At 44.4% G+C, this 25,576-nt stretch overlaps 1 protein-coding gene across 1 annotated transcript in view; it reads right to left on the reverse strand.

Annotated features, from left to right (window-relative positions):
* Positions 1–25,576, reverse strand: part of LOC124717306 (dopamine D2-like receptor) — a 168,887-nt gene that overhangs the window by 30,780 nt on the left and 112,531 nt on the right. Inside the window, exons 3-5 of the mRNA XM_047244132.1 lie at positions 10,157–10,363; positions 3,338–3,447; positions 2,513–2,515 (exon numbers count right to left, since the gene is read on the reverse strand). Coding sequence (XP_047100088.1) covers positions 2,513–2,515; positions 3,338–3,447; positions 10,157–10,363 — 320 coding nt within the window. The remainder of the gene's footprint in view (positions 1–2,512; positions 2,516–3,337; positions 3,448–10,156; positions 10,364–25,576) is intronic.

Here is a 25,576-nt window from a genome sequence, read left to right on the forward strand (position 1 = left end):
ATTGTTTGTAATCCAGGCCCTAAGCCGTTAGTTGCTCGATGTGTTATGAGTGACCATCAGCTGGGGGTTTACGTGAACCCCTTTTAATAAGGCCTTCAGCCGTGTGTATTCTTTAAAGGAAAAAATTTTATAAGGAGGAAGGGGCTTATTTTAAATTGTTTGTCTGACTTGTTGTTCAGGTTTTCAGCCGTTGTTTCAAATTTGTTGTTGCCTTCAGCCGCGCAACAAGTTAGTATTTCTTTAATTAGGCTTTCGGCCGTTCTGATGTAAATGTAAAAGGAAATTTCTTGGTTAGAAGAAATGGTTTATTAATGTGTTTAAATTGTAGTTGTCTTTCAGACATGTAGTGTAGGCCTTCAGCCGCTAATTGTTCTCAATTGCATACCTTTTTCTAATTTTTTTACCCTCTATTTTTTATTGCGTTTGATTTCTAACCCAGGCCTTCATCCGTTCTTGTTTTTGGTGTGGTTTTGGGCCTTCAGCCGGAAAGCATCTCAAGTTTTCTTTAACTAGTTGCAGCCGTATTGTCTAATTGTGATGTTTTAAAGTAATGTGTAAATAAGTGGTTCTCAGAAAAATATAGTTGTGTGTTTGATTGTGCAACTCACAGTAACTGTTTACGGCCCCATCCACAATCGTAACCTTATCCTGTGCACTCTCAGACTACCTACCTACCAGGTTCCAGAAGCGACTTCCACATGTTTGGGGATGTAAAAAGGTACGATGTCAGGGTCTGGAGGTCGCAGAACCCATATATCGTGGTACAGCTGACAAGGGACAGCCCGAAAGTATATGTTTGGCGTGGCTTAATGCGCCGCACAGTTATCGGATTGAGCCCACCACTGTGGCAGAATGGTCGTTTACAATCTGCCAAATGCTTTCCTTGCCCCTCTGCGTGGTTCTTACACTGCCTCTGACAGGGCCGGTCCATCCATTGTACCTGTCTCTCAGGCCTCAGGCTTTCAGATAGAACAATTATACGCCTAGCTTGCTGATTTACCCTTGCGTCCTTCTCTTTTCCACAGTTGGGCAACTGATCCAGTGTACAGAAAAACATAACACGTCTCTTTCATTGCAGAAATACAATAGAGTAATATGGATCAGATTTGCAATCATTGGTGTTTAATTCAGTTGTACCCGTACTTTGAAGTATCGCAGCTAATTTGGATTAGTTTGGGTAGTCTGATTTGGAATATTAATTGGTCACGGAGCAGATTTGCAAAAAAACTGTCCTGTGACAAGCTACTGAAGAAGGATGCGTAATATAGGTGTGTATCAAAAAGAATCACCTGATTTCAAAAAATAATAACTGTTATGTTATTTGAGATTTGTGCGTGAACACCGTATTGTTGGATAGAGAAAACTCTCGACTTTTAAATGGTTACCGCTTGGTAGCAGCAGTGATATTTGTTGATATTTGGTTTGTGGGGCGCTCAATTGCGCAGTCATCAGCGCCCGTACTAAGTCCCAAGTTTTACACAGTCCATTTTTTTTTTCAGAATCCAATGTAGACACCGTTACGAATGACGATAATGATGAAATGATGAGGACAACAAAAACACCCAGTCCTTGGGCAGAGAAAATCTCCACCCAGACCGGGAATCGAACCTGGGACCCCGTGATCTAGAGGCAGCAACGCTAACCACTTTTTATTTCTTGATCGCATTTTGTCCTAGATTTTTTGTTGAATTTGTTCGTGGCGGACGGCCGATGACATCCGTGCACTTTGTTCGTTGATCCGTTCACTCAGTTTTTTTTATTACAGAGGGTAGCTAAACCATCTGACCGAACACGCTCAGCTACGAGCTGTGGACGGTAGCAGCAGTATGCGCCCACTTCAGTTCCAGTAAAGATAGTGTCGGGACAACAGAAAGTGTTTTGTGTTCTACGTTTTGCGCAGTGTGGTCAGTAGCAACTGTCCAGCGTGACTGTCGTACTAGGTACGATTTGGATCCGCCAACAGCACAGAGCATTAGACAATGGCATGAACAACTCTGAGAAACAGGTTGTTTGCGTAAAGGCAAATCGCCGGACCATCCCCGAGTGTCTGACACAGGCGTCGAATGCATCCTCCATAGTTTCACAAATAGTCCGCAGAAATCTGTTCGCAGTGCAGCTCGACAGCTTAAAATGCCCCCGATCTCCACCTGGCGTGTTTTGTGCTGACGTTTACACATGAAGCAATACAAAATTCAGCTACTTGAAGCTCTTTCTGAATGTGACAAACAACAACGTGGAGTTTTGTAATTTCGTTCTTGGAAATATGGAGGATGACAGTTTTCTTCCACACTTAGTATTTAGTGACGGGACAACTTTTCATTCAAATGGAAAGGTGAACCGTCACCATGTGAGAACAAGGAGTACGGAACAACCATATGAAGTTCCACAACATGAGAGGGACTCTCCAGAATTTAATGTGTTTTGTGCAGCTTCATAGGAAGCGGTGTATGGTTCATTTTTCCTTGCTGAAAACACTGATACAAGAAGCACATTTCTCGATGTGCTGGAGAACTTTCTTTTCCCACCGTTGGAGACTGATTCGAACGACTTCATTTACGAAAAGGATGGGGCACCTCCACACTGGCATTTGGAAGTCCGGGAATTTTTAAATCAAAGGATTACTGAACGCAGGATCAATCGCACTGGACCAAATGTTTCAGCCTTACATGAGTGGTTTCCAAGGCCACCGGAATTGACTGTATTTGATTATATCTTGTGGGGCTTTATGAAAGACTCTGTTTATGTGCTTCCATTACCAACAATAATGAATGAACTGAGACATCGCATAACAGCAGCTGTGGAAACTGCAACTCAAGACCTGCTCTCTGCACTGTGGGAACAATTTGAATACTGCATTGACATATGTTGTGCATTTCAAGGGGAGCATATTGAACACCCATGGAAAGGTAAAAAAAAAAAAAAATCCGTTCATCAAAAAACAAAATTCATTGTATGTGTTTATTAGTTTCAGATAAATAGATGTGCCAAATAGGATGATTATTTTTGATACACCCTGTACAAACAAGAGAGGAAAATAAGAGTGGGAGGCCAAGAACATAGACTAGTAAAGGTATACGGTAGGGCTGTCTTTCACCACCCGCATTCCATCCACGCACCAAAGAAGAGTCACCTTAGGTGTTGCTCACGTCTCCTTGGCTGTTGTGTCACCGAAATAGATTCTTCTGATTGAGAGAGCCACGAGTACTGACATCACATCCTTTCCTAGACGCCGCCACCGTAGAAAAGTTCTCCCGATAGAGTGAACGCGTTTCTCACTTGTGTACTCGAAATCATACAGACAAGGAAAACCAAGGTATGGAATTGGAGGTAAGCTTACGTGGTCTCCTCAGCGACAGTGGCAAGGATGAACTCGGCAGAGCGGTCGTTGGGGATGACGTGGCAGCAGTCCTCATAGCCGGGGGACACATCCTTGTAGTCCTCATCCTCCTACGACACACAGTGGTAATTGTTAACGTAAGGAAACAATAATATTAAGACTACTGTTAGTCTCCATACTGGCTGTTATTAATCTAATGTGCAGCCTGCAAGATAAGTCCATCAAATAGCAATAATATTATGTAAATGAAACGTCCATAACAAAGGAATTATCGACTCGATGTAAAGAGCATAAGTGATATCTCTCATCACTCCTCTACGTAGATATACAGTGTGGTCCACTGATCGTGACCGGGCCAAATATCTCACGAAATAAACGTCAAACGAAAAAACTACAAACAACGAAACTCGTCTAGCTTGAAGCGGGAAACCAAATGGCACTATGGTTGGCGCGCTAGATGGCGCTTCCATAGGTCAAACGGATATCAACTGCGGTTTTTTAAGTAGGAACCCCCATTTTTTATTACATATTCGTCTACTACGTAAAGAAATATGAATATTTTAGTTGGAGCACTTTTTTCACTTTGTGATACATGGCGCTGTAATAGTCACGAACAAATGGCTCACAATTTTAGACGAACAGTTGCTAATAGGTAGGTTTTTCAAATTAAAATACAGAACGTAGGTACATTTGAAAATTTATTTCGGTTGTTCCAATGTGATAAATGTACCTTTGTGAACTTTTCATTTCTGTGAACGCATGCTGTTACAGCGTGATTACCTGTAAATACCACATTAATGCAAAAAATGCTCAAAATGATGTCCGTCAACCTCAACGCATTTGACAATATATGTAAAGACATTCCTATCAACAAAGAGTAGTTCTCCTTCCGTAATGTTCGCACATGCATTGACAATGCGTTAACGCATGTTGTCAGGCGTTGTCGATGGATCACGGTAGCATATATCCTTCAACTTTCCCCACAGAAAGAAATCTGAGGACGTCAGATCCAGTGAACGAGCGGGCCATGGTATGGTGCTTCGACGACCAATCCACCTGTCATGAAATGTGCTATTCAATGCCGCTTCAACCGCATGCGAGCTATGTGCCGCACATCCATCATGTTGGAAGTACATCGCCATTCTGTCATGCAGTGAAACATCTTGTAGTAACATCAGTGGAACATTACGTAGGAAATCAGCATACACTGCACCATTTAGATTGCCATCGATAAAATGGGGGCAATTATTCTTCCTCCCATAATGCCGCACCACACATTAACCTGCCAAGGTCGCTGATGTTCCACTTGTCGCAGCCATCGTGGACTTTCCGTTGCCCAATAGTGCGTATTATGCCGGTTTACGTTACCGCTGTTGGTGAATGACGCTTCGTCGCTAAACAGAACGCGTGCAAAAAATCTGTCATCGTCCCCTAATTTCTGTTGTGCCCAGTGGCAGAACTGTACACGACGTTGAAAGTCATCGCCATGCAATTCCTGGTGCATATAAATATGGTACGGGTGCAATCTATGTTGATGTGGCATTCTCAACACCGACGTTTTTGAGATTCCCGATTCTCGCGCAATTTGTCTGCTACTGATGTGCGGATTAGCCGCAACAGGAGCTAAAACACCTACTTGGGCACCATCATTTGTTGCAGGTCGTGGTAGACGTTTCACATGTGGCTGAACACTTCCTGTTCCCCTAAATAACGTAAAATATCAGGCGAATGGTCCGGACACTAGGGTGATGTCGTCCACGATACAGAGCAGCATACATAGCACCCGTCCGTTGGGCATTTTATCACAATAGCCATTCATCATCACGATATCGACCTTTCCCGCAGTTGGTAAACGGTCCATTTTAACACGGGTAATGTATCACGAAACAAATACCGTCCACACTGGCGGAATGTTACGTGATACCACGTACTTATACGTTTGTGACTGTTACAGCGACATCTATCACAAATCGAAAAAAGTGGTCCAACTCAAACATTCATATTTCTTTACGTACTACACGAATATGTAATAAAAATGGGGGTGCCTATTTAAAAAAACGCGGTTGATATCCGTTTGACCCATGGCAGTGGCATCTAGCGGGCCAACCGTAGCTCCATCTGGTTTCCCCCTTCAAGCTAGACAAGTTTCGTTGTTTGTAGTTTTTTCGTTTGATGCTTATTTCGTGAGATATTTGGCCCGGTCACTATCAATGGACCACACTGTAGATGCTGTGTTTTGCCAAGCATGTGAATGTCGTGTAAGCTTAATGCGAAAGTGTGTAGCAACTTTGAATCAAGTCCTAGGTGAACATGTGTATATGTTAACATTACTTTATAGTATGTCAGAAACCCAAACATTGCTGCTATTTTTACTGCTTATCAATGTTATTGTGAACTCTGCAGACAGTGGCTACAAAGAAGAAATTTTGATGTTGGGTATCTTTTTAAAACATGCTCATTATATTCGACTTTTTGTACGTTTCCCCTTATTGAGTCTAATTCTTAGAAAAATGAGTACCTTAAGTATTAAAGACAGAAAGTATATTTCTTACTGCATTATGTAACAGACTTGTTAATGAGGCTGTCAAAATTTGAGCCTTATAAAGTCAAAACACTGTGCAAAGTAACTGAGTGATGGTTTTACTCAAAGCTCCTCCTCTGTGAAACACACAACTTTTGAGATACACTACCTGATCAAAAGTATCTGGACAACTATTAGTCCAAATTGTTGTGGGATATGGCCGCCATTCCCATTAAGAGGTGCTTCAGTTCTGATGCAGACACTTTGAATACGGTGCCTGTATGTCTCTGGAAGATTGATAGCCAATTCTTCCTCAAGAGCCGAAACCACAGGTAGTGATGTTGGATGCTGGAGTCTAGTTCGAACTCCTAATGCATCCTGAAAGTGATCCACTGGGTTCCGATCAAGAATCTGGTCAGGCCTGTCCATTTCAGGATAGTTATGCCCACAAAACATTGCCTCACAGATGCCATTTTATTGTCAGGTCATCGTCTCCGAACTATTCCTCTCTGGTACACGACACACAGTCCGGTAAACTGTGTTCTATACTCCCACATTTGGGTGTTTCTTAAGCGTGGAATGGTGGCCTCACTTTAGCCACGAAAAAACACATTCGTACTATATCAGCATCTCCTCTGTAGCTCACTAATGACACTACGCCTGATGGTAGGAAATCTTCTCCATGCATTCGCAAAATCCAAGTCTCTATTGGTTTGCCACAGCGCATAGCGTGATTCAGCACACCAAATCACTCCTTCCTAGTCATTCACTATCCAGTGGTGCCACTCTTTACATGAACATAAATGTCGCTTAGTACGGAGTACTGTTATTTCTGGCTTATGAGTATGTACTGGTTAGCAGCGAGTAAGGGAATATTTTAGGGGATTGTTTAACAAGAGATTATCTCCAAAGACCCAGCAGATCTTGACAGGTTTTCTCCCAGAGAAGCTTCGGGCTGTGCCTATGTGACTTGAGGCAGTTTTTCCCGTAAAAGCTGCTGACAATATGTGTGGTCAACCTTCTACTGACGTTTGCTAGCGAATTCAGCCGATAGCGTCCGTGAGAGGAGGGGCAAGTTTGTGGACGCTGGAGGGTTCTGGAGAGCAGGACTCAGTTTCTCCTCTCTCTTGTTATCAGACCTCGAGTAGAACAGGTATCTTTCTTGGGAGGCACAACCTCTTATTCTTCACTCCATGACAAGCCACCAACGGAGCTTACCATGCACCGCCACCTGCCTCATTGCCCACTTTCTTTAGTTAGTTCTACCTCCTGGGCTGGCAACACATGGTAATTTCCTACCCTAGGCTATACTCATGTACCCCATTTCCTAAAATACATTCTCTGTAGCTGCCCAAATTTCCTGTCCTCATTGAACGCCAGCAAAGGATGTCCACTCACCAGCCCTGACCAGCAGATTACCTGTACTGGGATATGCCCGACCACTGTGCACCGTTCTCTCAAATGGCCAGCCACCTTGTGCTAGCTGAACCGTTGGTAGCAATTTGGAGCTCATATGTGATTGAAACTTCCTGGCAGATTAAAACTGTGTGCCCGACCGAGACTCGAACTCGGAAGTTTCAGGAAGTTTCATATCAGCGCACACTCCGCTGCAGATTGAAAATCTCATTTTGGGATCATATGTGATTCCTACCCCTGGGTTCATGCGACGTTTTACAGTCCCTCTCCGCAATGGTTAGTGGATCCTTTCTGTCAGTACACGAGCTCTGCCTGCTCTTAGTTCAGCTGTGATCGTTCTTTTGCATTTCCGCTTCACAGCCACGTAAGCAACAGCGGACGGGGGCAACTTTAGAATGGGCGAAACGTCCCTGATGGCTTTTTTACGCTGGTGACATTCCTTGAGAAGTCCACGATCGAAGTTATACAGTCCTCATGGCCGAGCCACTCACTGGTGCTGCATCTCCACTGACAATTGACAATTGTTTTACAGATGGCATCATTCTTGTAGTATCACCCATATCCACAAAGGGCAGGGGTCCACGTTGCTGGGAACCAAGCCTCCTGAAGGGCATTGTAGAAGCGCTTAAAAGGTGTCGTAGGTCAGCCAAGTGATGGAAAAACCCGTTACAATTCCACTGGAGAATAATGCTGTTGATGTACTGGTAATGTGTCCATGTACTATGAGGCCATGAATGGACCAAGGGATCAAATTATGCCATAGTGCCACATGCCCCCACATCATCACACATACATTGTGGCGCACGAAATGTGTTACCAATTTGATTTTGAATATAAACTTTATTGTCAATACAATCTGAAAGGAACAATGAAGAGCCGTCCATGGGGATTTGTTCTAACTCAGCACATGCTAAAGATGTCCACCATCTCGTTTCCTAACTTCCTTCAAAGGATCACAGAAGTTAGTGATTACCCTACACCACATGTCTTCCGTAATTTCATTGCAAGCTTGAAGAATAAGTCTTCTGACCTCCATTAAATCACGTGGACGTTTCGGGAAAAGTTTTTTCCTTTAGGTATCCCCAAAGAAAAAAGTCACATGGATTGAGGTCTAAACTATTGGGGGGCCAATTTTGTCCGTCATTGAAGCGACCTGGAAACCTGAGTGAAATGATCCGCATGTCGAAATGCTCGTGTAAAAACTCCAGCACAGTGTTTGCAGTATGTGGCCTTGCTCCATCTTGCATGAACCACTGTGTGTTGAAGGGCAAGGCAGTAGCAAGAAGCTGTGGAATTTAATGGAGCTCAGAATACTTATTCTTCAAGGTTTCAGTGAAATTACGGAAGACATGTGCTGTAGGGTAATCACTAACTTCAGTGTTCGTTTGAAGGAAGTTAGGAAACAAAATGGTGGGCATATTGAGCCGGTGCTGAGTTAGAACAAATCTCCATGGACGGCTCTTCATTGTAGTATATGATCCTTTCAGATTGTATTGACAATAAAGCTTATATTCCAAAACATAATGGTAGCACATTTCGTGCACCACCCTGTAGATGCTGGATTCCATTGCGTGGTGCGACCTGGGACCTCAGAGGCCGCCAGAATCTTTCCTCAGCTGTAGGAGTGGAACAGGTGGGATGTGGTTGCGTGAGGGGCACCGGACTCTCATTCTTCTTGGAGCATCACTTCTTGTCTTCCCTCTCCTTAGAGGATTTGGTGACCGGTAGGGCTTCTCTGAATCAGTTTCAGGTAATGGTGATGATCACAAAGCTCTGCAACCAGCTACCCATTGCTCTTTGGCCACTGATTGTGTCCAGTTGTAGACTGGCAGAAGTCCACCTGGAGAGAGACGTCGGAGGAGGGTGATTTGTCACCAGCTGGAAGGTGGGAACCAATGACCCTGGTGGGTGGGAAGCCTGAAAGTAGATGTGGAGGAAGCAGCAAGAGAAGAGCCCATTAGGGGGCAATCGTGGTCGACCAGCGATGAGGGCGCATTGTAGGAGAGATATATAACATGCTGGGAGCAACCGCTCATCCTTCTTCATGGTTTCTTAATAACTTAGTTGTTCCAAGTCTTATATTCTTGTCTTTTCTTCTCTTTCTGGAAAAAGGTGCAATTTGATGAGCTGGGAGAATGGTGCATCTCACGGTTAGCACAGAGGGGGGGAGTACACAAGGAGCATTTGGATGCAGCAGTCGTCCACTATCTGTACAAATGGGGCTAGTATTGCAATGTGAAGACATGTGCCTGGGTGAAGACACCAGTAGTGATTTATTGTCCTATGGAGAAAGTGTACACTCCATAACTCCAGGTTGGTGTGCAGCTCTTCATTAGATTGGAAGAGCAGCTCTCAGTGGGTAGTGAGAGTCATTGGTACGCCACCCAACTTGTTACAAGCGAACAACTTCCATGACTGTGCAGGGGACGCTGTTTCGATCAAAACTGATTCACTTTTCATTTTGGACATGGCTGCCACTTCCTACACTTGTCTGCTATGTTCTCCACAAAGAATAAGGGCTTTGTGGACAAGGGGAATCAACATTAGGTCTTGCGAAAACTAAGTAGTGTGGGAGTATTTCTCTGCTTGCCATATGTTCCTCCCATGACACAGCCAGGGAATGGAACATTTTAGGGTCATATCTCTCTGCATCAAACAAGGACTTTCCTTCTGTAGAGAATACTGGAGCCGAATGGCTACCAGCGACAGGTAACTTCATTTACTTCATCTGTGGCTCAACCACCGTGGTGCCACCCATTTCTTATGGGTGCCACGCAGCCTCAGCAATTGTTTCCTGGCCAGCCCACTTCTACACTGGTGGGTCCGCCTTCCCTGACGTCCAGTGGTCGATTGTCCAGACACCTTTGGTCGTATGTTTGTACCTGGCTGCCGGAGCCAGTGTTGGTCGGCCGCTCCTCGTCGTCGGTGGTTGTGGGCGCCCCGCCAGGTCCCAGCAGGTTGGGCGGCCCCAGCGCGGTCTCGGCCAGCCGCCTGGTCTGCGCCAGGTTCTCGATCACCGAGCCGGGCTTTATGTCCGCCGGAAGGGGGCGCCGCGCCGCTTTCGCCTTCCTCGCGCGGTTCCGCAGCGCCTGCAATCAGAAGAGCAGAACAGCGTACAGGGTGAGCTGTGGTAAAAAGTCCGGTTTTGAAGAGCGCGCCGCAGTGCGTAGTGTGAAGTAGTCGCCCTCAGTTTCTGACGGTGGCGCCGCTGTGGCAATCACAGCTTTGGTGGGAAAGGGGAAAGGTTGCCTGTTGACCTACATTTAAGGGGCGCTATGAGCTCGCCAGTGACAAATCCTTGATCCGCCCCATCCTCTGTTATGGCAGCGTAGCTTGGATTTCCGCCCCTCCCCGGTTCTATAACGCCCTCCAAATCCTCAAATGCCATGCGCTTCGCATCCGTCTTCCGTCCCCCATGCGCATCCTCTACGACCTCATCCCCTTCCCCCACCTTCTCCTTTTCCTTGAACACATCCACACACTATATATTGTCCGCCACCTTGGTACCCCTCACCCCCTGGTGTCTCCCTTCCTCTCCACCTCCAACCAGTTGCAGCGCCTTTACTGTTGTGTCCCACCCTCTCTCCATCTCCACACCCTTCATCTCGTTTCCCAATGCGACTTCCCCCATCTACCCCTCCTGGATGATGAGCTTTTCCCTTCCTACCAACTCTAACCCCATCTTCCTGCCTCCTCCTGAGGGCCCTCTCTCCTCCCCCTCCCTCCTCCTGAGCGGCTTGCCCCTTCTACACCCCCTCCATCTCTTATGCCTCCTTTCAGTGTCTCTGCACTCCCTCCTGCCCTGTCTTCCCTGTTCGTCTCCCACCCCAGGTGTTTCCTGCCTCTTCGTATACCCACTGATGCCCCTCATCCCGCCACTTCCCCTGCTGCCCCTTGCTCTCCCCTCCTTTTCCATCCTCCCTGCCCTTTCCCTCAGCAGGTCCCGCCTGGCAGTTTTATTCTTTGTCGTGTGTGATCCAAGTGGGTTTTAAGTGTGTTTGTTCCAGAGTGTTTTTACTACTGTGGCCTACTTTTAACGTGTGCATGTCCATTCAGTGTCTTCTCCGAGTTTCGAAGAATCGCCAACTGTGTTTTTTAACTAACTCCATGAACGTCTCGGTGTTAGTCTCTATTTTTTACCTCCATTTTCTCCCATTATTCTGTTTTAAGTTTCCCTTTATCGCCTTATGTATGTACCATTTTATTCTTATTTTAAGTTCATGTCACTCGGCTGAAGAGCGGCGGATTGTGCCGCTGACAGCCCTCCCCTGCCCATATGGGGTAGGCGAATGAAATCACAATAAAGAAAAAGAAACTCGCCAGTGAGTCAGTCTGGGTCAGTCTCTCGTCCCCAGCTTGCTAGTCTGTCTCTCGTCCGCATTTGTTAGGCAGTTAGTGTCTGTCTGTCGTTCAGAGTGCTAGTATGTCTGTCGTTCGGATCAACCTTAAAAGCCGGCAAAATGAGAGTCTTTCCTCTCCGCCAGTAAGAGAACTCAGCGTGGTCACGTGGTCGGGGCTTAGTTCCTGCATCTAAGTCTGCGCGTTAGGCCGCCAGTCTGCTCGAGTTTGCTCCGGCAGTGGTCATTGGCGGTTGGATCGATCGGTTGGTCGGTCGCGCACTGAGACACAAGATGACTTGTCCGCCTGAGCGTCGGCGCATGTGAGGTCGCCACCTGAGTCCAGTTGGCCGTGGCATATAGCGAAGGGGTAGCGACTTGGCGGTCGACACGAGAGCAACAGGAGTCAACCCACAACATCAGTCTGGCTGCTGCGAACTGCGACGCCGTGAGACGGGAGATCGGCGCACCTTCCTGCGTCCGTTGAAGCAGCTGGCAGCGGACGGTTCGGGAGAGCGATTTGGGGGTGCTGCGCGAGGTCTTCTCGAGAAATCAGTTTATTAGAAGTAATTGGTGATATCTTGTTTGATGTAGTATTGTTAAATTGTACTTGTTTTCTTGGCGAGGTCACCAGCTGTTTGCTTTGGCGTCGTCCCACCATTATTCTCCGTTTGCCCACCCGCGGGAAGGTGGTTGTTTATAAATTGGGTGGTCAGTTTTTCCCTTGTGGAGTAGAGGCGGGTTAGAGCAACCTGCGGTTCGGGTTGTTCGGTAATCTCCCTGTCAATCTACCGTACATTAGTAGCTGGCTCTGTCATGTTTGTCGGATTTGGTGTGTTAACGAATTTATTGCTTGAAAATATGTTTTGATCTTTGGAAACTTGATATTATAGCCTATGATCTTGAGAAGTGGTATCTGTGTACTGCAGGGCATCTTAACTATTGTTTGGCCAACCTTGTAGAATTTAATAAAAGATTGCATTTCATGGGCATTTATTTAAATCATCATTTTTGTATATAGAGTTGCCACCCTTTCACCGTAAGACTTTTCTTAGAAGTTAAAATCAGGTTGCACCTTTGGTGGCACGGTTAATATTTTAATTGTTAGTGTTTTGTACCATTTACATCCCTCCTACAGGGGGTGCATAGTTTGTGTGCTTGTGTAAATTGTTAAAACTCTTAGTTTAAAGTTATCTGGTGTGTTGCAGATTTGCACCAGTGTAGTCTTTCAGAGGCTGTTGTGAGCGGTCGTAACTACGGCCGTGTCAAAAGGGGGCGGCAAGGTTCTCTGCCCGAAAGCTCATACAGTCAAAACTTCTTTCTTTCTGCCTCTGAATAAATTGTAATTTTGATATTTAGAGGGCGCTTTCTGATTATAATTTTAAATTTGTTTCTTTAATAAAAAATGCTTTTAGGCACTATTAAAGTGAATAAAATTCCCATTTGTTAAAAGGAATTTGGTTATGATATCATCAGTTACTCCCTGGCAACTACTTCCGTGCTTACATAGTGTGATTAAATGTGTGAATGTTCTTGATGAATCGCTACTAAATAAAATAAATTCTTAAGAATATTCTTTGAAAATAAATCTCGGTCCACAGGAATTGGATAAAAACATGAGAATACCATGGGAAATGCATACTTGAACATAGATAAAGATGTTAGCCAAACCTGCAGAGATGAAGATGTTAGCCAAACCTGCAGCCGGCTCTGTTGGACAAAGATAATGCCACTCAATATTTTTCCTGAAAAATATTCTGGATTCCAATACACCATATTATTCCCCAAACTTGTAGTTACACGGCCCTATTTTGAAACGTAATTCCCGTTCAGTGTGAAGGTATTAACCCACCTCGGTTCTAGTACATGTCGTATATTACTCGCCTTTCCCTATGTGTTACCCCAATTTTCTCAGGCTTTAGAACATCTTGAACAATTTTACATTGTCCGGGTCGACAAATACTATGAACGCGTCTTGGTTTTTCTTCAGTTTTGCTGCCATTAGGGGCAACGGCCTTGCCGCAGTGGATACCCCGTTCCCGTGAGGTCACCGAAATTAAGCGCGGTCGGGCGTGGCCGGCACTTGCATGGGTCACCATCCAGGCCGTCGTGCGCTGTTGCCATTTTACTGGGTGCACTCAGCCTCGTGATTCCAATTGAGGAGCTACTCGACCGAATAGTGTCTGTCGGCTCCGGTCAAAGACCGGCAGAGCGGTGTGCTGACCACACGCCCCTCCTATCCGCATCCTCAGCTGAGGATGACACGCCGTCGGATGGTCCCGATGGGCCACTTGTGGCCTGAAGACGGAGTGCTTTTGCTTCCATTATCAACCGCAATGTCAGAACTGCGTCTCTCGCGCCTTTACCTTTCCTAAAGCCTATCTGATCGTTATCTAATGCATCTTCAGTATTCTTTTCCATTGTGATTTGTATTATTCTTGTCAACAACTTGGGTACCTGAGCTGTAAAGCCAATCTCACGACATTTCTCAAAATGTCAGCACTTGCAATCTTCGGAGTTATTCAGATGATGCTTTTCGGTAAGTTTTATGATACATCACCACTTCCATACATTCCACACACCTACAAGAATAATCGCTGTTTTACCACTTCCCCCAATGATCTTACAAATTGCGATGGAATGTTATCGAACCATTTTGCCTTATTTGAGTTTGAGTCTTCAAAAACTCTTTTAAAATCCGATTCTAATACTGGATCCCCTATCTCTTCCCTATAGACTCCTGCTTCTTCTTCTATCATGTCATCAGATAAGTCCTCCCTCTATTTTACGAAATATATTCGAAACCCAAGTTAGTTATTGATGCCCCAGGTTCTGGAGTGTGGCTGCTCACCTTTCGCATTAAAAATCGAGCAGCTGTTGTTTCATTATTAAGTTTAGCCTATTTCACTCTTGTTTGCGGATTTACACTGTACTGTATGTTTCTCATTTTTTTCGTTCCAAATGATCGTTGGCAGGGTTGTTTCAAAGGTTTCGTGTTATTAAATTACGTCCAAATTTTCGTGTTCTGAGTCAATTTTCCTTTTTCACTGTCCTGTATGGTTCTAATTTTTCCTCGTCCCAGTTTCTCGCTGGTCAAGTTGTATCTAGGGTTTCCTGTTATTAAAAATACGTACAAATCTACGTGTTGTGAGTTAACTTTTCTTTTCTCGTTTGTACACAGTGAAGAGCTGCCGTTACCAGTGGCTGCTGAGTCGATCTCAGATATCGTCTTCCTTATTTAAATTCGTCGAATCAACAGGCTGAGCTTCATCGTGACTGCAAAGCAGTTTTTTCTGAATTTTTCTCCGAGGAAAGTCACTTTTTTTTAATGGTTTCGTTGTCTGCCCATCTGTCTGTCTATTTATCAATTCGACTCATAAGACCCCTTTTTCTCAGCAACTGCTAGAGATATCAACCAGAAATTTATGTCATGTACTAAAGACTACGGTTCCTTGGCGGTGCAAATAATTTAAGGTACTAAGTCTACTCAGTTACAAGGTAAGATCAAGGAACTGACTCTCATAAACTCATCAAAACCTATCGGGTACTTTGCACTGATCTAGAGACATGAAATCTGGTCCGAAACGAGGTTTCGCAGTACACGTAAAAGGAAAAAACTCGTCAATTCTTAATTTGTTGCTATATCGCTTAAAAACAGTCACTAGAGACGAACATAAACTCGCACTAGCGAAGGATGAGCAGAAAATAGGCCATGCCCTTTCAAAGGAACCATCCTGGAATTTGCCTTAAGCTATTGAGGGATATCACCGAAAACCTATATCAGAACGGCAGGATGCGGCTTTGATGCGTCGTCCTCACGAATGCGATTCCAGTGGGCTAACCACTGTGCTACCGCTGACACGCCAGTGCTAACATCGCAGTTTCGTCGTGAACTCTACATACAAAACTTTCCCTGACAGCCTATACTTACGACAGGTGTAGCTTATGCAATGTTTCAAAGGCTAGTAATACTAGTAATTGATACAGAATTGCCTCTACAAAACCAGAGCATTACATTCACAGGCGCTTGCAAAATGTCTCTGGAGAGCTGACAGGGAACAAAAGCGTGGTGAGTCGTTGGGCGCGGCACCTGTCATCAAGTCGCACAAACCCGTCCGGGCTCCTGCATGCTGGAACGTGCGGACAGTCTCATTCGACGTGATCGACGGATCACAGTCAAACACGTTGCTACTCATCTTGGTGTCTCCTGGCACTACTGAATCACTCGTCCACTTATTGGGGTATTCAAGAGCAGCCCATAGAGCTGCGCCACATTCCCAACTGTCCACCTCTCCTCCCTCAGCTTGGAAAGTCATGGCAACGGCCTTTGTGTGATGTCCTCCCTCATGTGCAACGATTAAATTTTAAGAGTGTAGTATTACTTCTGAGTATTGGTTGCCACAAAAATACAAGAATTTTTCCTTCTCCATGACAGCGCAAAGCCTCACGTAAGTCTGCGCTCCCAGGTGGAGCTCACAAAACTCCATCTCGTAGCTGTTGTTCCTCGTCCACCCTACAGCCCTGAGTCGCACATCCGACTTCCATCTGCTTGGCACAACGAAGGATGCACTCCACTAGCAGAGAGTGGTTCTGCGCGCACATACGGGCCATCCCAGTACGATGGCGTAAGACAGTCGCACTGAACGGGATTACGTTGAAAAATAGGGTTTTGTGGCCAAAGGAGTGGGGAAGAAAATGGTGTATTGCAATGCCGAACAAAACCAAAGTTTCTTTTAAAAAAAATAGAAAGGTGTAGCGTTAATTACTGAACGCGCCTCGTATAAAGCCTAAATTAAAGAAATACAACAGCGAAGCGAAATTACACAAAAAATTAAAATTACAACATTCTCGAAAATCTCGGAATTCCTGACACCGATAATTTGCGAGTAATTATATTACTGGCCATAAAAATTGCTACACCACGAAGATGACGTGCTACATACGCGAAATTTAACCGTCAGGAAGAAGATACTGTGCTATGCATTTACACAAGGTTGGCGCCGGTGGCTACATTTACAACGTGCTGACATGAGGAAAGTTTCCAATCGATTTCTCATACACAAACAGCAGTTGGCTGGCGTTGCCTGGTGAGACGTTGTTGTGATGCCTCGTGTAAGGAGGAGAAATGCGTACCATCACGCTTCCGACTTCGATAAAGGTCGGGTTGTAGCCTATCGCGATTGCCGTTTATTGTATCGCGACATTGCTGCTCGCATTGGTCGAGATCCAATGACTGTTAGCAGAATATGGAATCGGTGGGTTCAGGAGGGTAATACGTAATGCCGTGCTGGATCTCAACGGCCTCGTATAACTAGCAGTCGAGATGACAGGCATCTTATCAACATGGCTGTAACGGATCGTGGAGCCACGTCCCGATCCCTGAGTCAATAGATGGGGACGTTTGCAAGACAATAACTATTTGCACGAACAGTTCGACGACGTTTGCAGCAGCATGGACTATCAGCTCGGAGACCGTGGCTGCGGTTACCCTTGACGCTGCATCACAGACAGGAGCGCCTGAGATGGTGTACTCGACGACGATCCTATTACTGATTCACTTAATCTGAAGGGGACACACTGGAAAATTAAACTCCTACCTGCACATCAAATATGAGAAATATAGATGGCCGGCTGGAGTGCCCGAGCGGTTCTAGGCGCTACAGTCTGGAGCTGCGCGACCGCTACGGTCGCAGGTTCGAATCCTGCCTCGGGCATGGATGTGTGTGATGTCCTTAGATGAGTTAGGTTTAAGTAGTTCTAAGTTCTGGGGGACTGATGACCTCAGATGTTAAGTCCCATAGTGCTCAGAGCCATTTTTGAAATGTAGATGGCGTATCACAAGCTGATTACTTCTTGGAATGCAGCTGGAGCATACAAATCACAGCCACTCTCTGTGTGAGTGGGACAGCAGGGACAGAACAAAAACCGAACTATGAGGAAACAAGGCCCTCTCTGAATGAAGAAATCGGCGAGCATTATTAAGATGACAGTGATCACTGAATCTCAGATAACACGTAATTTACGACTTGACCCTTGACCCTGATAGCAGGTACGCATCTCGGCTAATTGGTCACTTACGTAATGGCGCTCTCTGTCTAGTACCTTCTCACACCCTCGCATCGTCCCCCTCTCCCTCCCTCATCTAGTGTTTAGTGACCAATGGCATTTGAGTATTAGGCTATTCGGCCAATGAGCTCTTGACCTTATGGTTCCCATGACTCTGCGTGGAGTGGCAGTTCATCAGCATTGTCAGCAGCTGCAACAAGCATTTTCAAATGTTGCAAAAAAGGCAGTAAGCTTTTCCAAATATACTTTTGCTATTATAATAGTTTATAATCGTTTTTCTGCAACCAGACATTGATATTGTTGCTATTATAATTGTTTTTACAGCACCCAATCACTTCTTGCTTCGAGCAGCCCAACGTTAGAGCATAGGGCAGCGGCGAAATTGCTGAGCCCCTAACGAGCTGCATTGCTTACTCGGCAGCCAATTAATTTCCTCAAGAGTACGCAGTGACATGGGCAGCTACTCGAAAAAATTATCTTTTGTGGTGCGATAGTGCAGTGGGTAGTTAGCGGAAAAAGTTAATATTTTTCCATGTGGCTGTCTACCTGTCATGAGCAGCAGGCTCACAACATAGTGGGAAAAAAATTATATTTGTGTTAACGAAAGCTGAGTGTGTCATCGTTATTAATAGGTGTCCTCCAAGGTAATTATGTATCAGGTTCCAGCGTGTTCAAGTGGTTCAAATGGCTCTGAGCACAATGGGATTTAACATCTGTGGTCATCAGTCTCCTATAACTTAGAACTACTTAAAACTAACTAACCTAAGGATATCACACACATCCATGCCCGAGGCAGGATTCGAACCTGCGACCGTACTGGTGGTGCTGTTGCAGACTGAAGTGCCTAGAACCGCTCGGCCACACTGGCCGGCTTCCAGCGTGTCTGTTCGACAATACTGTTGCAGCAACAGCCACGAATTACTGGCAGTAATAACTGTTTTTCTAGCTAGAAGGACGCTCATGAGCAGGACAGCATAGGGAAAGGATCAGGCAGTATCTATAACAAATTTGTCACCTGGCTTCTATTACGTCATTCGTGGGGCCAGGAAGATTTGTAAGTATTCTCACATTTTTTTTTTTTACGTATTTATTCATATTTTCGTAATTCTAATCACGTCGGGTTGACGTTATGATGCTCTCAGCCAATCACAATGCAAGATGGACATGATTTACTCATCATTATTTTAAAAAAAGTACCCCAATAAAGAAGAAGAAGCACAGCGTCGCATATTAAGTCGACAATGCACGTAACACGCAGTTGGTACTTTCTCCCTAGGTTATTAGCACGTGTACCATCATGATAGGGAGTCGCAGAAACGTTACCTATAGGTATCTACAACCCCACATACTCTGCTATTGGCCAGCCGCTATGACCGAGAGGTTCTAGGCGCTTCAGTCCGGAACCGCGCAGCTGTTACGGTCGCAGGTTGGAATCCTGCCTCGGGCATGGATGTTTGTGATGTCCTTAGGTTAGTTAGGTTTAAGTAGTTCTAAGTCTAGGGGACTCATGACCTTAGATGTTAAGTCCCATAGTGCTCAGAGCTATTTGAACCATTTGTTAGATCCCATAGTGCTTAGAGCCATTTGAACCATATTTGAACTCTGCTGTCCCTGCACAGGATCACAGCACAGCCGCGTAACCGTAGGTACACTATGTCTCCGCCACACTATAGGATGCGATATACATTTAATTTGTTTAAAAATATTTGTCTCGCAGTCCCTGGCTACCCAGTCGGCAAGCAGGTTGTTGAGGTGAACCTGGCGCTGTAGGCACCGGCCAGGCATCTCTCCCCAACCCTCTGTGTTCAAAAAATGTTCAAATGTGTGTGAAATCTTATGGGACTTAACTACTAAGGTCATCAGTACCTAAGCTTACACGCTACTTAAACTAAATTATCCTAAGGACAAACACACACACACACACACACACACACCCATGCCCGAGGGAGGACTCGAACCTCCGCTGGGACCAGCCGCACAGTCCATTACTGCACCCTCTGTGTGCCAGCAGCTTAACGATAAGTGGTCAGCAAACTGCCGTTCTAAAAAGCAACGAGCACCGGCAGACATTGATGTAAGCTGTATTAAAACACTACTTATCTCTCATTACAAACACTCCAGCATGATTCTACGAAATGAAACGCCCATCTCTCAAAAAAACTTATCACAGCATATGTATTAATTGTCCTGATTTGGAGGGAAAACTTAGCAAAAATACCGCAAATCGACGTATAAAAGCTTCCAAGACTATCCTTAGAGTTAAAAGAAATACCTAGTCCTTCCGGTATTGGTCACCAATAATCTCAGTGAATAAGCTATTATTCTGGAAATGCTCCGGGAACTCAAATGGAAAACTGTGGAGGGAAGGCGTCGTTAATTTCACGAAAATCTACTGAGAATATTTAGAGAAGCGATATCAGTGGCTGACTGCAACACTATCCTGGTGACCCCACCGTGAGAGAAATTAGACCTTATCTTCTTTAGTATGTACAGTCTTCTGACTGGTCTGATGCAGCATGTCACGAATTCCTCTCGTGTGCCAACCTCTTCTTCTCCAAGCAGCAATTGCAATCTATGTCCTCAGATATTTGCTGGGTGTATTCGAATTTTTGATATCCTTTGCAGTTTTTACCTTCTACAGCTTCCTCCATTACCATGGAAGTGATTGCCTGATGTCTTAACAGACTCCCACCATCCTGCCCCTTCTTGTTGGTGTTTTCCATACATTCCTTTCCTCGCCCATTTCCCGAAGGCCCTCCTCATTCCTTCGCTTATCAAGCCACCTAGCTTTCACAATTCTTCTATAACATCACATCTTTAATGCTTCGATTCACTTCTTTTCTGTTTTTCCCTCAGTCCATGTTACACTGACATACAAAGCTGTGCTCCAAACGTACGTTTGCAGAATTTCTTCCTCGAACTAAGACTTATGTTTGATACTAGTAAGACTTCTCCTGGCCAGGAGCGCCTTTTTCGTCAGTGCTAGTCTGCTTTTGCTTATGGTGTCCTCCTTGCTCCGACCGTCATAGGTTATTTTGCTGCCTAGGTAGAAGAATTCCTTAATTTCATCTCCTTCATGACTACCAGTCCTGATGTTAAATTTCTCGTTGTTCTCATTTCTGCTACGTCTCATAACTTTCGTCTTTCATCGAGGTACTCTCAGTCCATATTCTGTACTCACTAGACTGTCCATTAAATTCAGCAGCCGTCCGCGGTGGCCGAGCAGTTCTAGGCGCTTCAGTCCGGAACCACGCGGCTGCTACGGTCGCAGCTACGAATCTTGCCTCGGGCATGGATGTGTGTGATGTCCTTAGGTTAGTTAGGTTTAAGTAGTTCTAAGTTCTAGAGGACTGATGACCTCAGCTGTTATTCCTATAGTGCTTAGAGCCATTTGAACCAATCAAGCAGATCCTGTAATTCACTTCCACTAAGGATAGCAACGTCATCACCGAATCGTATCATTGATATCACAGACCAACGAAAATTAAAAAAAAAAATCTTTTTTGTACTTTGATAGCTGATCTTTATAAATTTTTATAAGCTGAATCCAAATCTTGCCTTAGTCTTTTTAGACCACCCTCAGTTTTCGATTAATATGCTTTTTATTATATACTATAAAAATGGCGGGTGATAGTTTTTTTAAGTATCATATTTGGATTTCCCACCCTAAAAAACATTACAATATTTTCAGCAAAAACGTTTTTCCATCGTTGGCCTACGTATCCTTTCACCTTGAAATTTAATTCCACTCTAGAACCTCCGTAATAGCGTCTTCTATGTATACACTGAACAGGAGGTGCGAAAGACTACATCCCTGTCTTACTTCGTTTTTAGTCCGAGCACTTTGTCTCCCACTCTTGTTGTTCCCTCTTGGTTCTCTTATGTATTGTATATTACCTCTCTTTCCCTATAGCTTACCCATACTTTTCTGATAATTTCGAACATCTTGCACCATGTTTTACTATCGAAACCAGTTTTCAGGTCGACAAATCCTATGAACGTGTCTGGGCCTTGCATGGAATCATATAGGTTGTCGTTTTTCCTTGGAACAGGAAATGATGAATAGTTGTGATATTAGTTATCCTCCGCCAGCTACCCTGTGGTGGCTTGCGTAGTATGTATGTTGATGTTGATGATGTTGTGTTATGGGCCTAAATATATGTGGGACATGTGGAGGCCTGTTTACTTTTGGGTGATATGATTATTTTAACCTCGTTCCACTACTGAACCGCATGGCCGTCTGAAACAAGTGTTTCAGGCACTCTAGTAACAATTGGCGTAGCGTGAGTTTAACGTTGTTTTTACCAGACGAGCTGTTATTTCCCCTTGAAATTGACTCTTCGATTTCATGGCTGCCTGTTTCGTTTGTTCGCAATCAATCGGATTCAGATTGCAGTGACTCCTCATTTGGTAATGTGATTGCTTCGTTTTCTATTTCCCTTTTGTGATTCCGGCTTTTCGTCAGTAGGAGATAGATTTTTTAAGTCTCGACTTCACCCTCACCTCTGGTGAGTACGTTGTCATTGTGCTGCAGAGGCGTTTCGCTATGGTGGTCCAGGCCAGCTTTTTTAAGAAATATTTTCCAAAACCAAGTTACTTGTTTCTGGTCTAGGTTCTGGCATGTGGCTGTTCATCTTTTAGATCTAAAATAGAGCAGCTATTGTTCCACTATGAGGTTTGCCCTATTTCACTCCTGTTTGTGTATTTCCAACTGAAATCGCTTGTGAAGTTTTCTTTTTTGTTTGATCATATGTAGGATTCGATATGACTTTTAGTCTTTTGGGGCGCAATCGTCAGTCACAAATTGGATAGTTCAGGTTGTATAATTCTAGCCCTTCTTCGTTTCCGATTTTGGCTTCTTGCGAAGAGATTGTTTCTAGAATTTGTTGTTATTTAATGAGTTTCTTTTCTCGTTTGTGCGTAATGAAGAATTGCCGCTGCCATTGTCTACTGAGCTTGTTCTATTGTGAGATGAACACAGTGCCAAACCGACAGATCACAGTGAAGGCGATAATCGTACAGATCCAACATTTCATTATCACTGCGAATCAAATGAGACACAGCTGTTTGTCCCCGTTTCACCGAGGAAGATGACTTTTTTATTCCCAATAATGCCGATTCACTTGGCAGTGAATTTAGTTTGTATGAGTGGCACTTGTTAGAAGATTCCAGGAAATGTTAGCGTGAAAATATACTTCTCCACAGGGAGAACAAATATCGTTTGCATACTATTGTCCTTGTAGCTAAATTCGAGGGGCATATGAGAACCTTCAACTGTTACGCAAACTTATTCAATATGAGAAACAGCAGAGGCGCGTATGTGGGGTTCTCTAAGTAGTTCCAGTTCTTCTCGGCATGGAGCCGTGATACAAAATGATCGCTAATTCCACGAGCAGAACAGCCAAGACAATAAAAACACTACTTTGGGGAAAAATAGCCTGCTCTGAAAGACGAATTCGGAGAACGCATTTCTTTTTGACCTCTAAAACATGTATTTACTTGCTTTGCACATTAAACTGGCACTCATCAAGAACATATGAAAGACACGAACAAAATATCCCGTACATCCATCTACTTGCAAAAGGTTTCAGGTATTAGTGAATCAAAAATAAAGGAAGGAATATGTGTAGGAGCCGAGACTGGGGAATTATTGTCTGATGAACGTGTACTTCATTTGATTCGTGATGTCGAAAGAATCGTATGGCGGCATTTCACATGCATCTGCAAGAACTTTTTAGGCAGCTATATGGTACAGAGCTATTGCTATATTCTACAAGAACAGTTCAGAACATACATGATGGGATGAAACATGTCACTTAAACTAGATAGTGTGCTCTTAATCTTACTTAGAATATATTTTTCACCTACAGATGAGTGATTAAATTAGAACTTTCTGAAAATTTTTAATAGCTGTTTACTATCGTCTAACGAAGACATAATATTTCATCATTGGCTACAAAAAAAAAAATGGTTCAAATGGCTCTGAGCACTATGGGACTTAACATCTTAGGTCATCAGTCCCCTAGAACTTAGAACTACTTAAACCTAACTAACCTATGGACATCACACACATCCATGCACGAGGCAGGATTCGAACCTGCGACCGTAGCGGTCACGCGGTTCCAGACTGTAGCGCCTAGAACCGCTCGGCCACCCTGGCCGGCCGTTAATTATGAATACGGTTTTTAAGTTTAGTACTTGATCTACCGTGCTAAAACTCTAACTTAAGGTATACCATTTGACTGGTAGATTATGACAGCATTTTAAATATTTAAATTCAGTTATGAATTTTTGACACTGAAATCAAATATTTGTTGGCTTGGAAGGCCTCTGATAGGCAACCTGTAACTGGAATTGTGCACCGTGCTCCGTTTTCGATGCTTAGTAAATCAGTTATGCGAAGATAGTAACTGTTCCGAAACAACAGATACCAGTGATGACCATGCAGCTTCTCTAGAAAGAAATGATAATTAATCGAAACCCACACCTGCCAACAGGTGTTGTTGATATACCTCAATGGGGGCAGCTGAAAATGCGTGCCCCGACCTGGACTCGTTCCCGGGATCTCCTGTTTACATGGCAGACGCTCTATCCATCTGAGGCACTGAGGGCACAGAGGATAGCGCGACAGCAGGGACTTATCCCTCGCACGCATCCCATGAGACCCACATTCCCAACTGTCCACAACCCTCATTCGTAATGTTCCTAAAGGATATTTGCCCATTCACTCATTATTCGCGCCAACTAAGATGATGGTTCGCGTGGTTCGCATGCTATACCAACACCTGTTGGCAGCTGAAGGTTTCGATTAATTATTTCTTTCTAGAGATGCTACATGGTCATCATTGGTATCTATTCTTTCGGAAAAGTTACTATCTTCATATAGTTAAAGTCTACCCGGCCGTTGACCTCCCTTTTGTGTGAATGTGCGCAGTTTGCCCGAACTCTTACGGGAATTGTCACCTTAGCTGGCGCGAGTAATGAGTGAATGGGCAAATATCCTTCAGGAACATTACGTTGGTAGGTTGTGGACAGTTGGGAATGTGGGTCTCACGGGAAGCGTGCAGGGCATAAGTCACTGCAGTCTCGCTATTCCCGGTGCGCTCGGTCGCTCAGATGGATAGAGCGTCTACCATGTAAACACGAGATCTCGGGTTCGAGTCCCGGTTGGGGTATACATTTTCAGCTGTTTCCATTGAGGTATACCAACAAAACCTGTTGGCCGTTGAGGGTTGCCATTAATTATCATTTCTTAATACAGGTAAGTTGGACTGTAGATCAACAGGATTATCAAAAATCTGGATAAACCGGCAGTTAAGAAGAAAAATTAGAATAACGTAGCGTAATTCCTGTAAACTTAAAATTGTATTTTTTTTCACTTAGAGACACACCGTATACATTGCTTTTACAGGCAGGATGACAATTATTGAACTATATGAAATAAAATCGTCATAACTTCTGAACGGTTTTCGTTAGGACGTTGAAACTGCACGGTTGGCTGTGGGGCGTGGTGGGAATTAGTATGGGCAGCATGGTTTGGTTTACTGACGATGCCCACTTTTATTTGGATGGGTTCGTTAGTAAGTAAATGTGGTTCATTTAGGGGACTGAGAATCCGCATTTCGTGATCGAGAAGTCTCTTCATCCTCAGCGGGTGACTGTGGTGTCAATGTCCAGTCACAGAATAATCAGTGCCATATTCCTTGATGGTACGGCGACTACCGAACGGTACGTGAAGGTTTTGGAAAATTATTTCACCCACATTATCCATAGCATGATTTCGACAAGACGTGGTTCATACAAGACGGAGCTCGACCCCATCGCAGCAGGAGACTGTTTGATGTCCTGGAGGACTGCAATCTGGCTCCAGGATACCCAGAGCCTTTTGGTGTGGACCTC

The sequence above is a fragment of the Schistocerca piceifrons genome, chromosome 9, assembly GCF_021461385.2.
Source record: "Schistocerca piceifrons isolate TAMUIC-IGC-003096 chromosome 9, iqSchPice1.1, whole genome shotgun sequence".
NCBI classification, from domain to species: domain Eukaryota; kingdom Metazoa; phylum Arthropoda; class Insecta; order Orthoptera; family Acrididae; genus Schistocerca; species Schistocerca piceifrons.